We start from the raw sequence: 14,108 nt of genomic DNA on the forward strand, positions 1-14,108 counted from the left end.
TCCTGTCGGAAAACAATAGGGGTCCAGAGCAATGATCTAGTGGGTAGAGAGCTCACCATGCATATAACCAACCTGCAATCACTGGCACCCCATATGGTATCCCCAAGCCCCCCAGGAATAGCTCCTGAGTGCAGAGTCAGGAAAACCCTGGATCATCACTGGTATGGCTAAAAAAAATCTTAAGATTTTTTTTAAGAAAAAAGGCTTTTTGGTGTCCCTTTATTTTACTATTTGGCTTCTCCAACGGTTTGCTTTTATCTTTCTGTGTCAGCATACAAAATGCCCCTCATATTTTATTACATGAGTCTGTTCTTCCATCTATGAAATAAAAGGGGTTCAGGTCCTCTAAGGGCCATTCCAATCTAATGTTCTGCATTCTGATCTTCTATTTGAAAAGGCAGTGCTAATGACTTAGTAATTGGATGTTTTTGTTTGTTTGTTTCCTAATGGAGTGTGAAGTGCTCTGACAGGAAATCAACAAAATCTCTGGAGTGAGAGGTGTTGGGTTCTCTGTTCCTTACCATGGCTTGTGCATAGCCTTGCATACATTAACTACCCAATAAATATTTGTCGAGTAACTGCCACCACAGAGAGCTTTACTGAAGCGAAAAGAGCATTAGATTGAATTCATTTCCCCATTTGCTGAGAGACCTTGAACCACCTACTGCATCTCAGAGAAACACTCTGTCCTAAAGATGCTTTCAAAGACATTGCTAACTACCTGTTTTGCAATATCAGTTTGACCCAACTATTGGCTTTAAGTTTAGTTTTGACTCTAACCAAGTTGGATTTGTTTATTTTAGCTTATTTTAGAATCATCCAACTTTATCATCCATTTGTGTTTGTGGTCCCAGAGTCTCATACGTATAAGGCATGTGCTTTATCCAGAACTGGGATCATCAAACTTTAGGTACAAAAGAGATGACTGAATCCATTTAATATGTGTCTAATGACATTATACTATACATACGATACTGAGTATATAGTTGTGCAGGCTCTATTTGGGGACCTGTAGTGCTATACAACCCCTAACCTGAGGAAGTATGGTATAAACAGTACATCTCTAGCATTGTACTTACACTGGCTAAAGAAAGGTTTACAGAAAAAAAACAAAACACTAAAGAAACACTGGCAGTTTTCCTGAATCTGTAAAATTTTTTGAGTTTGGGTATTAGGCCACTTACAGATTTGCCCAACAATATTATTCCCAAGTTCATGTTCTTCCACCCTACTTACACAATTAGCATCACTCATTTGACTCCTTTTATCTTTCAGCAAATGCAATGAACACTTCTGAGTCTCTGAGGATATGTATTCAGACAATTTAATGAATAAAATGTGTCCCAGTCTTTCCTCCAATTTATGCTGTATTGTAAGGGAGACAGATATAAACGCATTGAATAAAAAAGCAAAATGAATTTTAGTGATAGAAAATTTCTCAGCCTCCTGGAATTTAAGAGAAAATTTTATAGGAGAGGTTAAATTTCCAGGAAGATTTAAGTGTTAGTCCCTTGCAGCAATTGTCATTCCTCTGGTAAAAAGGAAGATGATTATTTGGAAGACAACCACTTGGAAATTTTTAAAGTAGGAACATTAGAAATGATGAACCAAAGATTTTTACAAAATATAGTATTCATTCTTTCATTCAACAAGTGCATATTAAGTCTTCTCCTTAAGCCAGTGTGTTTGAAGCTGTGGGGTGATAACTATGAACAAAATAAAATCTTGCATCCAATCTTGCCCACATGTTAAGCTCCCTGTTCTGATTCCCTGCCTATCTTAGACCTGAATGCTGTTGCTAGGCTGCCTCCATAAGAATAACAGATCCCCAATCCAGAGCAATAGCAGAGCAGGTGGGGTGCTTACCTTGCATACTATTACAATCCTCAGCACCCATTTTGGTTCCCTAAGCACCACTACGAGTGATCGCTGAGCCCCAAATCAAAACAAACAAAATAAAAACTTCGAACCCAAAATATTTGTTTGCAGCTAGTGTTTAAAACTTGACTGGAACCCAGAGACTTACTACATGCATGTAGCCAGTCCCAGTTCCATGCCCTGATACTATATGATCCCTTGAGCATGGCCTAAGGTAGACCGGGTGCCCTTGTACACCGAAGAGGTAACTCTGGTAATCTCTGGCACCTCAGGGCCAAGCAGCATTGCATCTTCCAGCAAGTTAGCTGAGAAATACTGAGAAAGGCCTCAGGTTGGAGTGTCACTAAGTGTCACTTAGGAGCTCCCCCCAAAAGTAGAGTAAATATTTTTTTTAACTCAGGACTAAGTTGCAAATATCTATAAAGTCACCAAGGAAGTTTGGTTTAAACTCTGTACAAGAAGCTATTTTTTTTAGTTTTCCATTTTAAACATAAAATCACAAGAGCTGGAGATATAGTACAGCAGGTACAAATCTTGCCTTGCAGCTGACCCAGGTTTGATCCACAGTTTCCTATATGGTCCCCCAAGCACCATCAGGGATAATTTTTGAGCTCAGAGCCTGAAGTAATTGCTGAGCATTATTGGGTGTGGCCCCCCAAACAATAAAATAAATATATAAATTATTTTTTAAAAATTATATAGTCACATTTGGAACTTGAGTCAGAACCACAGGCAAGTTTGAAAGTCAACCCACCCTGGGTACCAACTGCAAGATTTTCTATTTTTAATAAGCCAAATGCCATTTCAGAGCAGATGCTCTCCTAAAGGTCCCCTGACAGCCTGTTCTTCTTTCTAAAGAAAAATTTTGAACCTATAAAGCCTGAGAGACAGAACCTCAGCACTAGAATCTCCAAGACAAATATGAAGCATTTCCTCAGATTTTAAAATTAGTAGAGGGGTCGTGGGAATTGTTAATTCTTCAGTCCCCCAGTTGGTACTTATGCAGACTTATCCTAGAAACTCTTCACATAGCCAAGTGGAGGCAAATGGAGCCATGCTGACAGGGAAAATACTTCTTTTTTTTTTTCACTCAGACCCTCTTAGGTGCAGATGGGCCTGCAGTGATTTTGCACATGGCCTCCGGATAGAGTGGTTCTGTTCTTTCCTGAGCTGAGTTTTTTTATTCAAGAAAAAAAATAATTATACTTAGTAAACTCTGGACTTTGTATTGGCTTCTGGTTTCTTGGGAAGCAGAACAATCTCTCTCTCCACTTCTACATTCTCTCAGGGACTAAACTGCTAGTAGATAGGTTATTACAGTGAAAAGAATTCTGTCTACTGCTCTTCAGGGCCAAGGCTGGGGTATGTCTCTAGCATATTTAAGTCACTGATCTAGAGATAAAAAATCAATGACACAATCTCTCAACCAAGAGAATCACTGGGAGTCACATTAGTGGGTTTTGCTTATGCAATATTTTGATTTTACAAATCCCAGTTGGTCATATGTAAAGTAAATGCCTTACCAGCTGTACTATTTCTTGTGCTGACCCCTCTCAAAGAGTTTTAATGAGACTTTATTTGGGGACACACTGCCAGAGTGCACATGCACTGGAATGCTAAAATCTATGAATCTGTGATTTCCAACAAAGCCTGGAAAATCTTCACCCACTTGAGCAGCCCTCTCTGCTTCTGGGAACCCCACTCCAGATATCCTCAGTGTCTCTTTATAATTCTTTTTTTTTTTTTTTTTTTTTTGGTTTTTGGGCCACACCCAGCGGTGCTCAGGGGTCACTCCTGGCTGTCTGCTCAGAAATAGCTCCTGGCAGGCACGGGGGACCATATGGGACACCGGGATTTGAACCAACCACCTTTGGTCCTGGATCGGCTGCTTGCAAGGCAAACGCCGCTGTGCTATCTCTCCGGGCCCATCTCTTTATAATTCTAATGATCTGACTTAGAGCAGAAGCTCACCTGCTCGTTGATACGAATTGCAAAAATGTGCTTGCTAAAACTGCTTTTCTCTTCTGCTCAGTGCACTTCTTTTGCCAGCTCCAAAGGACTGAGAAGAGCATTAAAAATGGTCTTTATTATGCCCTTTCAGCATGCTCCCAATATGTCTCTGTTGGCTATAAAAGCATTGACAACAGGAAGAGGAGAGGTGGCAGGATCTTCTGCTAGGGAATTCTACTGTACTCTCAGATCTGCCACTTTCTGATTCTAGAAGACAGCCTCCATAGCTCCCATTACATTCATTAAAAGAACACCCTGCTGAAAGGCAGTTCGTCAGTGTTGAGCAGATTTAAAAGGAATAAAGGATTCCTTGCAGCCTCTTTCATGATTTAAGGAAAGAATTTAAGGCAATATTGGAATAGTCATACAATATTCACAATTCTTTATTTTTAACCAACTCTCATCGTCTTCCTTTTACAAAAAGCCTTTTAAACTATTTGTAAGTATAGGCCTCATCTTTTGTACAGACAACCTCAGTTCAAGCATATGTATGTATTATGTCATCTGTTACAGGATGGATTGCTTCTTCTGTGTGCTAGGCTGGGTAGTCTATACTTCAGAAAACACGACAGAGTGATAGTGCAGTGGGTAGTGCGCTTACACAAGTCAGCCTAGCACACAGCTGATTGGGATTTGATTCACAACACCACACATCCTGAAGGAAGGGAAAGAGAGAGAGTGATCACATGGGGCTGACGGCATCAGGAGTTATAATTATAAAATACATCCATCATTTCTATCTCAGGTTCCACATGACCATCTACCCTTCTTTTTAAAATGTTCAAAATTTGAATAAATCAGGCATTTTTATTCTGCCATTTAATTTTCTAGAACGACTTTATATGAGCAAGTTTTAAACTTTACATAGATTGATTTCATTATAATTAATTCATTCCTCTTCAAAATTCCTAAGAGATTTGTTTTCAGTCTAGCTCTATTTTCTTAGAGGTAGATTCCAAAGGTGCCTGTACAGAGTAGCTTTCTCTCAAAGACAAATAACCAGTGATCAAGGTGGTAAAAATCGCTTTGGATTGAATAGTCAGTCACAAACAATAGTCAGATAAATTGTATTTTTGTATAAAATTACCTGCTTTTCCCCATGCCTAAGCTGAAAATCTATTTTTGAGATAGGTTTTGAGAGAGTGATTATTATTTAAATATGAAAAGGCTCAAGAAAAAAAGAATGACAATGGGTGGAAAATAGTCAAATAGATGAGAATTTCTAGTGATAGGCAGTGTAAGAATGAAAGACCCAGAAAAGTGAGCTGAATTGGTATCTCAGTCCCACTCAGGTTTCAAGTGTTTTGTAGGTAAGTGGCATTTCAGAGACTGACTTACACCCCTCCAGCACAAGGTCCTCCTGAGGTATCACTAAACATCAGCATTTCAATTCAAGGATCTTACTATATGTTCTTAGGTCTTAGGTAGTTGAACTTCAACTTTAAAAGATTCAAAAGAATGATACGACTCTCAGTCTTTTAAGAAAGCCACAAAATGAACAAGGCCAGTGATAATTATAAGGTTAAAATGACCTTATACTAATAAAAAATATCTATTTTTGTCCATTTAATTTTATGATTTCATGGTACCTAATTTCCATATTAATTAATGATCTGACTTAATTCACTCTAAAAATATTCCACTCTCTCTCTTTTTATTTTATTTAGTGTGTTGTTCTTGAGATGTACTTTGGTCAACTACTTAAAGACATGTTGATATGTGTTGCCGCTTTGTAACTGGGTGTATTTTCTTGGCAGTGTATCAGTTACAGCAAGAGGCACCTCGGCCCAAGAGGATCATTTGCCCTGGGGAGGTCAGTACTTAGCAGTTTCCAATACACCTTATTAAATATGACAAATTGTCACTGTTATGTGAATATTGGAGTATTTTCAGGTTTCCTGGAGTTGATCTCTATTAATATTTGTTAGAGTGTCACCAGATTTACACTGTAATGAGTTTGTGACTTGATATGGGGTGCTTTTTAAAAATACTAACAAACTGACTTGGAACCCAAAAGCTCATGTTGCTAAGTAAGCGTTTGTAGAAGCAAATCAAACATTCTTTATAAGCTCCTCCAAATGTGTGTTCTTCTAGATTTTCTAAGTTCTGTTGTTTTGATTCATTTGGTCATTTTTTTTTAGATTGTGGAGTACTTTCAATATTTTGAAGAATAATAAATATCTGGGGTCTCTGTAGCCATGTTTAGCAAACCTTTATGGTTCATTATATTTATACAACATTTAAGCACAGTGTCTGTGCTTTATAATTTTAGAGATAAGCTTTGAAATATTACAACTCATAAAATTGCTTAACAGCTCACAGAACTTTCTCCCAAACCCTCCTTGACTAATCAGTTCTTTTATCATCTGAGCTGCCAGCAAGATTTAAAAGGCAGGACTAAGACACTTTTCTATTTTTATTCTAACCAGTTACTTTAATGCCAAACTAATATCTTTTGAACAAAGCCCTTGGGTTCTGGCTTTTTTTTTTTCTGTTGTTGCTGTTGTTATTGTGACTTTGATTAAAGATCGAGGAGCATGTATCTCTTACAGTCATATCTACCCTCTGGGGGTGGGGTAAGGCTTCAGTCTTAACCCCTTGGATTCATTCATAATCTGCACTGTGAAACAGAAGGACTAGATCAGCTCCCAAAGCCGCCCCAAAGAATGAGATGTATGCATATCCACATACAGGGCCATTTCAACACTGCTTAATAAATGTTTCTACAGTAAAATTTTACTCCTCTTGAAATGCATTGGAATTCATGATGCAATAATCTGGGTTTTAATATAGCGTTGACATTCTCATGGCAGAAATATGGCTTTAAAGGAGAAAATATGTAATCCCTAAAGGAAAATATGGAATGAGGTCAAACCTTTACTTGAAAGTCTGATCCTTTTCTGTCGCCACCCTAGCTGTAGTTTTGTTACTGAAATGCATCTATTTGAATAATAAAATATATCTGAATTGTAGTCAACTAAGGGCAGAATAGGATAAAAATTTTTTTGTTTTGGATTGGGAGCCACAACTGGCAGTGCTCAGGGCTTACTCCTGACTCAGTGATTAGGGATGATTTCTGATTGGACTCAGAAGACCACATGGGTAATGAGAATTGAACCAAATAAGCCACATCAGAGGCAAATGTCCTTCCTCTTGTACTATAACACCAACCCACTAAATTAAATTTTAATGAAATGTTTTGATAACTGATTTTTTCAGTGATCATTAAAAAATGACTTGTTAAAAATAACTCTTGTGACTACTTATAGTATTAATTTTTATTAGAAAATAAATGTAGGGGCCAGAGAGATAGCACAGCAGTAGGGTTTCTGCCTTGCATGCTGATGACCCAGGATGAACCCGGGTTAAATTCCTGGCATCCCATATGTCCCCCATGCCTGCTAGGTGCGACTTCTGAGTGCGGAGCCAGAAGTAATCCCTGAGTGCTGCTGGTGTGGCCCAGAATGAAAAAGAAAAGAAAGAAAAGGAAGGAAGGAAGGAAGGAAGGAAGGAAGGAAGGAAGGAAGGAAGGAAGGAAGGAAGGAAGGAAGGAAGGGAGGGAGGGAGGGAGGGAGGGAGGGAGGGAGGGAGGGGAGGGGAGGGAGGGAGGGAGGGAGGGAGGGAGGAAAGAGAGAGAAAGAAAGAAAGAAAGAAAGAAAGAAAGAAAGAAAGAAAGAAAGAAAGAAAGAAAGAAAGAAAGAAAGAAAGAAAGAAAGAAAGAAAGAAAGAAAGAAAGAAAGAAAAGAAAGAAAAAGAAAGAAAAAGATCAATGTTTAGCATATGTAGGGAACCAGCATTTAAATATTCCCATAAAAATAGTATGTGTAAAGTTTTAATACAACTAAGAACTCTTCCTAAGTTAGTCAATTAAAAAATTCCAATCAAGATGAGTCACCAGCATTTTTTCATGTGCCTTTTAGCCATCTGTAAGTGCTCCACATCACTAATCATCAGGGAGATGCAAATCAAAACAATAATGAGGTAACATCTCACACCACAGAGATTGGCACATATCACAAAGAACAAAAACAATCAGTGCTGTAGGGGATATGGGTAGAAAGGAACTCTTATTCACTCTGGTGGGAATGCCACCTGAAATGCCAGCCTTTCTGGAAAACAATATGGATTTTCCTAGAAAGAAAAAAATAAAGGAAATTGAGCTCCATATGATCCAGCAATACCATTTCTAGGGGTATACCCTAGGAACACAAAAACACAATACAAAAGTGCCCTTTGCATGCCTATGTTAATTGAAATGCTATTTACAATAGCCAGAAGTTGGAAACAATCCAGATGCCTGACAACAGATGAGTGGCAAACAAACTGTGGTACATAAACACAATGGAATACTATGCAATTGTCAGAAAAAAATAAAGTCATGAAATTTGCCTATGCATGGATGGACATGGAAACTTTATGCTGAGTGAAATGAGTCAGAGGAAGAGAGCTATGCACAGAATAGTCTCACTCATTGGTGGGATTTAAGAAAAATAAAAGACAGTATGGTAATATTACCCAGAGGCAATAGAGATGAGGGCTGAAAGGACCAGCCCATGTTATGAAGCTTACCACAAAAATTGGTGAATGCAGTTAGATAAATAATTACACTAACAACTTCATGCCAATGGTAGTGTGTGAGAAATGGAATGCCTATCTCGAATACAGCAAGGAATGGGCGAGGAGGAAGATAGGAGTCATTGGTGTCGGAAGGTTGTGCTGGTGAAGGGGGGTGTACTTTTTATGACTGAAACCCAACTACAAACATGTTTGTAACATGGTGCTTAAATGAAAATATTATTAAAAAAAATAAGGTGTGTCACCAGAATTGAAATGCAAGGGAATAATAAATATTCATTTTCAGTAGGACTCAACTCAATATATTATTTAAAAGAGATTGCTCCTGGCGGGCACGAGGGACCATGTGGGGCGCTGAGATTCGAGCCGATGACCTCCTGCATGAAAGGCAGACGCCTTGCCTCCATGTTATCTCTCTGGCCCCTTCTTTTCCCTCTTCATGTGCTCTGCCATGGTGCCTATCTCAAGACCACGGCGTTGTTTTTGTTTGTTTGTTTGTTTGTTTGTTTTGTTTTGTTTTTGTGGTGCTTAGCGTTATTGTTGGAATCCTTAATAGATATTTGACACTTCTTTTCGTAGTGGTGGAGTGTTTCACCTTCTTTTTCTCCTTCGTCTCTCAAACCGATGACGAGACCCTCTAGAAGAATTCTGCTTATTTCCGGCGTATTAGACTTTTACCCCAGTTTATTACTTTTCTCCTCTTCAAACAAAACCACATAACTTGAACTACCTACTCCTGCCTCCCATTTAGAGGGGGAAATAAGGGAGGCATCAGGACCAAATAGGTGCAAGACTATGAAGTAATAGGATAGGTACAGAGGGGACCACATATTCTAGCAGCCCTGGGAGCGAGGGAAGAGGATAGGGGAGGTAGGACAAAAACGGAGGAGTAGGGAAGACAAACAGGTGATGGGAATCCTCCCTGATTTTATGTAAATATGTACCTAAAATATTATTGTCAACAATATGTAAGCCACTATGATCAAAATAAAAATTATGTTAAAAAAAGATAAACAACATGTTTAACAATAAAAAAAGATATGATCGTGTGCTGTGTCACCTACTTTGACTTTGATTTAGGTATAAAAACATAATGAGAGTATTGATATCAGATGAGAAGAAAACAAAATAATGATACACTTCAAGATATATTTAAGATTTTACCCTTCGTGCATGAGAGAGATCATGAACGTAAGAAAGAAGTTTCTGTTTCTCAGAATCCATAAGCCTCGTCCTCTAGGTGGAATGTTGCTGGTGGGAATAGGTGGTCTCAGAGTCTCATGAAAGTCTCCCTTGGGTGCTACTGAAGCCTGCAGACATGTACTGTTGCAGATTTACCACACATCTTCATGATGTTGCCCTTGTGTCTTAGGAAATGCTATAGAAGCCTGAGCAAGGCAGTGCCTGAGCCTCCACCAACTCTTCCACAGAATAATCTGGTTCCTATGTTAATTACAATTCCCCAACCATTTGTCTTTTTTTTTTTTTTTTTTTGGTTTTTGGGACACATCTGGCAGTGCTCAGGGGTTACTACTGGCTCTACACTCAGAAATTGCTCCTGGCAAGCCTGGGGGACCGTATGGGATGCTGGAATTCAAACCACCATCCTTCTGCATCTAAGGCAAATCCCTATTGCTGTGCTATCTCTCTGTCCCCCATTTATCTTTTAAAATTATTTTTTCTGAAGCCAGACAGATTGTACAGGGATAATGTGCTTACCTTGTATGCAGCTGACTGAGGTTCAATCCCCTGGCACTGAAGATAGCTATTTGAGCACACCAAGACTGATCCAAGTACAGAGCCAGGAGTAAGGCTTGAGCACTACCAGTTGTGATTCCCCCAAATCAAAAATAAATAGGAAATAAATAACCTTTTGTATAAAATCAATTTGACTTTATTAATTTGGTGCTAAATTCCTAGGTAGCTTGTCTCTATTCGGTTTGTGATGTGAAATGGAGAGTTCTCAGTTCAGTTCTGTGCTCAGCAGGCAACAGGAGGCCCTTGGAACCAGGCAGGTGTCAGATTTAAAGGCCAAATGCTTTGGAAGAGCAGGTGCTGCTTATATGGTGGCCAGCGGGAGTAGCTCTGGATCCCCTTGTCTTCCTGTGTGACATTAACTGCAGATTATTTTTGCCCAAATAGTAGGGCCCTCCAGGATGCCCTTCGAGAGATGGCATGATCTCCTCTTGGCTGTGGGTCAAACCATTGGTCCTGGAACACACCTGCAAGCTCCAAAGACATTCTTAATGAAAACAGAAAACCACCCAGTCTGAGCGTACATGCAGCTGTATAAGGGTTCTGGTGCCAATTGAAGTAGTTAAGGTTAATTTCTAAAAAGAAATTTCATTGCTTTCTGAAGATTTATTGCTCTAAGTGAATATTTATGGAACACAATGATTCCTGATGCATACTGGCAATTCCTGAGAGCCTTTTGCCAATATATGCAGAACATTGTCCAGAATGCAAAATGCCCTTTCTAGCAATTATCAACCAGCTATTTATAGCCATTTATTACTTACCATGTATATGACTAGGAGCTCTGGCATTGATTCCTCTGTTCTATGGACCATTGCTAGCCTAATGTTCAAAATAAAAATGAACTCTACTCCTTTCATGCAATCTGACTGCTGCAGCCTGGGATACCTTTCCTATTTCATTCTTTCTCTCTGCAAGCTCAAGCTTTATCTACAAAGACATCTTGCATTTATTCCCTTTCTCTACCATCAAGATCACCATCATTTTTGCCTTGCATTATTCTAGAATAACAACCTCCTTCCTGAGCTTCCTAATTCAAGGCATTATCCTTGCTTTCTCCTTACATACAACTAACACCCACACACACACACCAGACATACATATAATACACATGTAAGAATTGCTCTAGCAGTTGCCCATTGTTCTCCAAATATGTGACTCCTGCACACCTCACTGCTCCACCTGGGAGCATTTCTCCATTTCCCTATTTCACTGTCTTTCAACTCTTAAACTTTCAACCTCTGAATCCATTGATCAAACTAACATAGTATTCCAACACAGGTCCTCATGCTTGCCTATTGCCTAGAATTTTCATTCCTAGGTTCTTTGCAAATTTAGGTTTCAGATAAAATTTCACCTAGTCCCAGAAGCCTTCCTGAAATCTATAAAAATTAGCACACTCCCAACCAGATGTTTGTTCTAGTCTATCTGATCTCAGTTACCTTGTCTTATTCATCTTGTTTGTCATACACTACACTTCCTTATGCTTTTTAATATTTATTGGTTTGCTGGTTGCATGAACATCTACCAGCCAAAATATACAAGATCAAGAGACTACATCTAGCTACATTGAGAGTAGTTCCCCTAGCATTGAGAGTAACTCCAAACAGAAAACAGCATTAAATTAATGTATGCTAAAATGATAAAAAAAAAAAATAAGGACAGAGACTGGGATCATAAGGAGCTTAGAATTCTCAAACTATTACTAATAGCATGTCAAATTTACTAAATGCTGTTATACTACATTGAGGGCTCAAAAGGTAAAAAATGTCCAGATCTACTCTGTGAATAGTTTAAAGTTAAATTCCACTAGAGTATCTAAAGAATATGCAATAAAATATACACAATAAGTATAAATTCTTTTGTGACTAGCGATGATTTGGTGTCATTTGTCTTTCTATTTTGAAATCGTTGCAGTGAATATGGATTAGAAAAAAACTATTTCAAAAAAGGAAAATAAAATTACACACTATTATTTCAAATTGTTCTCCATTACAGACAGCTTTATTTCGTCTTTTTCTTGTGATAGAAAAATCTATTTTGGGGAAAAAATTCTAATGCAAAAGTGAATTGTAGAGTTGAAGGCTCTAACACTCATGATTAAAATCAGCTTTATTCTTGACTGTCAGACACTCAGCCAAGTACAAGAGACAATGGACAGTCTTCAGTAGCAGCTAGAACTTCTTATTTATTTACCTTCTAGTGAATAGTTTTGGAGTTTGAAACAGCACTGTAAATCCATATTTCTTCTGTATTCATTGTAGTTTTGGTGCTCCTCCATGGCCTTCCATTTCACCACTCTTTTTTTTTCTGTAAAATTTTATTTTGTCTACAAAAGCAAAGTTTTCATCATTATTCTTTATAAACTCATTCACTATGGGGTTGGGGAAATAACACAGGTATTAGAGGAACATGGTTTGAATGTGCAGGATCCCAGTTCGATCCCCAGCATCACACAGACCCTAAGCACCTCCAAGTTTAGGTCTGGAGGCACTCAAGGGTTGCTCTGGTATGCACTGAGCACCACAAAACCAAGCAATATTGCTTTCTACTAGTCTAGCATTGAACCACCTAAGCTGGTTGACTGAGCAGCTCTTATGTGCCACCTCCACCCTCACTTCTTGTGCTCTTCTTTAGGAGTAAAATAAAAAAGGCAAATAGTACAGCAATACTATGTAGAGCAGCATACTGAAGAGTATGTCTATTCTTGAGCTAAAATAGGGTTCAAGCAAATTTTAAGTGTTTCTAGCATTTCATTGTCTTGTAGCTTTTAGGGATTGATTTTGTTTTAGGCCTGTTTGGATGATTTTAAGAAGCCATTGATCTCACCATTCTTAACTCACTTAGTCCATTTTGCATCACAATTTAAAGTTACTTCCAGTTTTTCTACTATTTAATAGTTCTTCCTTTTTTTCTCTTATACATTGTAAAAGATGTCTTTAACATACATTAAAGGAGCAGGTAATCTCTCAAAACATCAAGACATGTTTCTAAAGTAATGAGACTGATAGAACTAGAGTGGTAATACAGCAGGCAGAACACTTGCATTGCATTGGAATGTTTTTATATGGATACAGAGAGATAATACAATGAATAAGGTGCCTGCCTTGCACACGCTGATCTGGGTTTGATCCACAGAACCTCATATGCATCTCCACACTTTGCCAAGAGTGTTCCTTGAGTCAGAAACAAGTCCTGGGGGCCAGAGAGATAGCATGGCAGTAAGGTGTTTTGCCTTGCATGCAAAAGGATGGTGGTTCAAATCCCTGCATCCTATATGGTCCCCTGAGCCTGCCAGGAGCGATTTCTGAGCACAGAGCCAGGAGTAACCCCTGAGCAATGCTGGGTGTGACCCCCCCCCAAAAAAAAAGAAACAAGTCCTTAGTATGACCTGGGGTGGCCCAAAAACCAAATAAATATACAAAGTAATGAGGTTGGTTCACAAGTCATGAGTAGAAATAAATCCTATTATCTTTTAACTAAATTTATGTATAGTATCAAAAGGCTATTTCTTTCTGGCAAAAATTATTTCTCTTTTCATCTTGGATTTTCTCCACTACTCTCTCATAATAATATTGATACAAATGAGAATACAGGACGTTTCTATCATTATTCGAACCAGGCTTTCATCTCTTCCTTGTTGAAGTCAAACTACTTTTTTTTTTATCTATCATCATGAGCAATACTTGTTTTGGTAATAGGCTTTATGTTGGAATGAGGAAAAATTGGGCAAAATCTAGTTAGGAGAGGAAAGTTGCCAGAGTAGTTTTTAATTTTTTGTTCTAATGAGAAAACCAAATGCTTTGTGCTTTATTTCAATATAAACTCTTTGTTGAGAAAAATAAAACCCTTTCTATATACAGGTACTGCAATTTATCAAACTTTTTTAA

General features: G+C 38.3%; 1 protein-coding gene across 1 annotated transcript in view; it reads left to right on the forward strand.

Annotated features, from left to right (window-relative positions):
* Nucleotides 1-14,108, forward strand: part of CHN2 (chimerin 2) — a 330,699-nt gene that overhangs the window by 185,138 nt on the left and 131,453 nt on the right. Inside the window, exon 3 of the mRNA XM_049781874.1 lies at nucleotides 5,646-5,701. Within this exon, the coding sequence (XP_049637831.1) occupies nucleotides 5,646-5,701 (56 nt within the window). The remainder of the gene's footprint in view (nucleotides 1-5,645; nucleotides 5,702-14,108) is intronic.

Source organism: Suncus etruscus, chromosome 10 (assembly GCF_024139225.1).
Source record: "Suncus etruscus isolate mSunEtr1 chromosome 10, mSunEtr1.pri.cur, whole genome shotgun sequence".
NCBI classification, from domain to species: Eukaryota; Metazoa; Chordata; class Mammalia; order Eulipotyphla; family Soricidae; genus Suncus; species Suncus etruscus.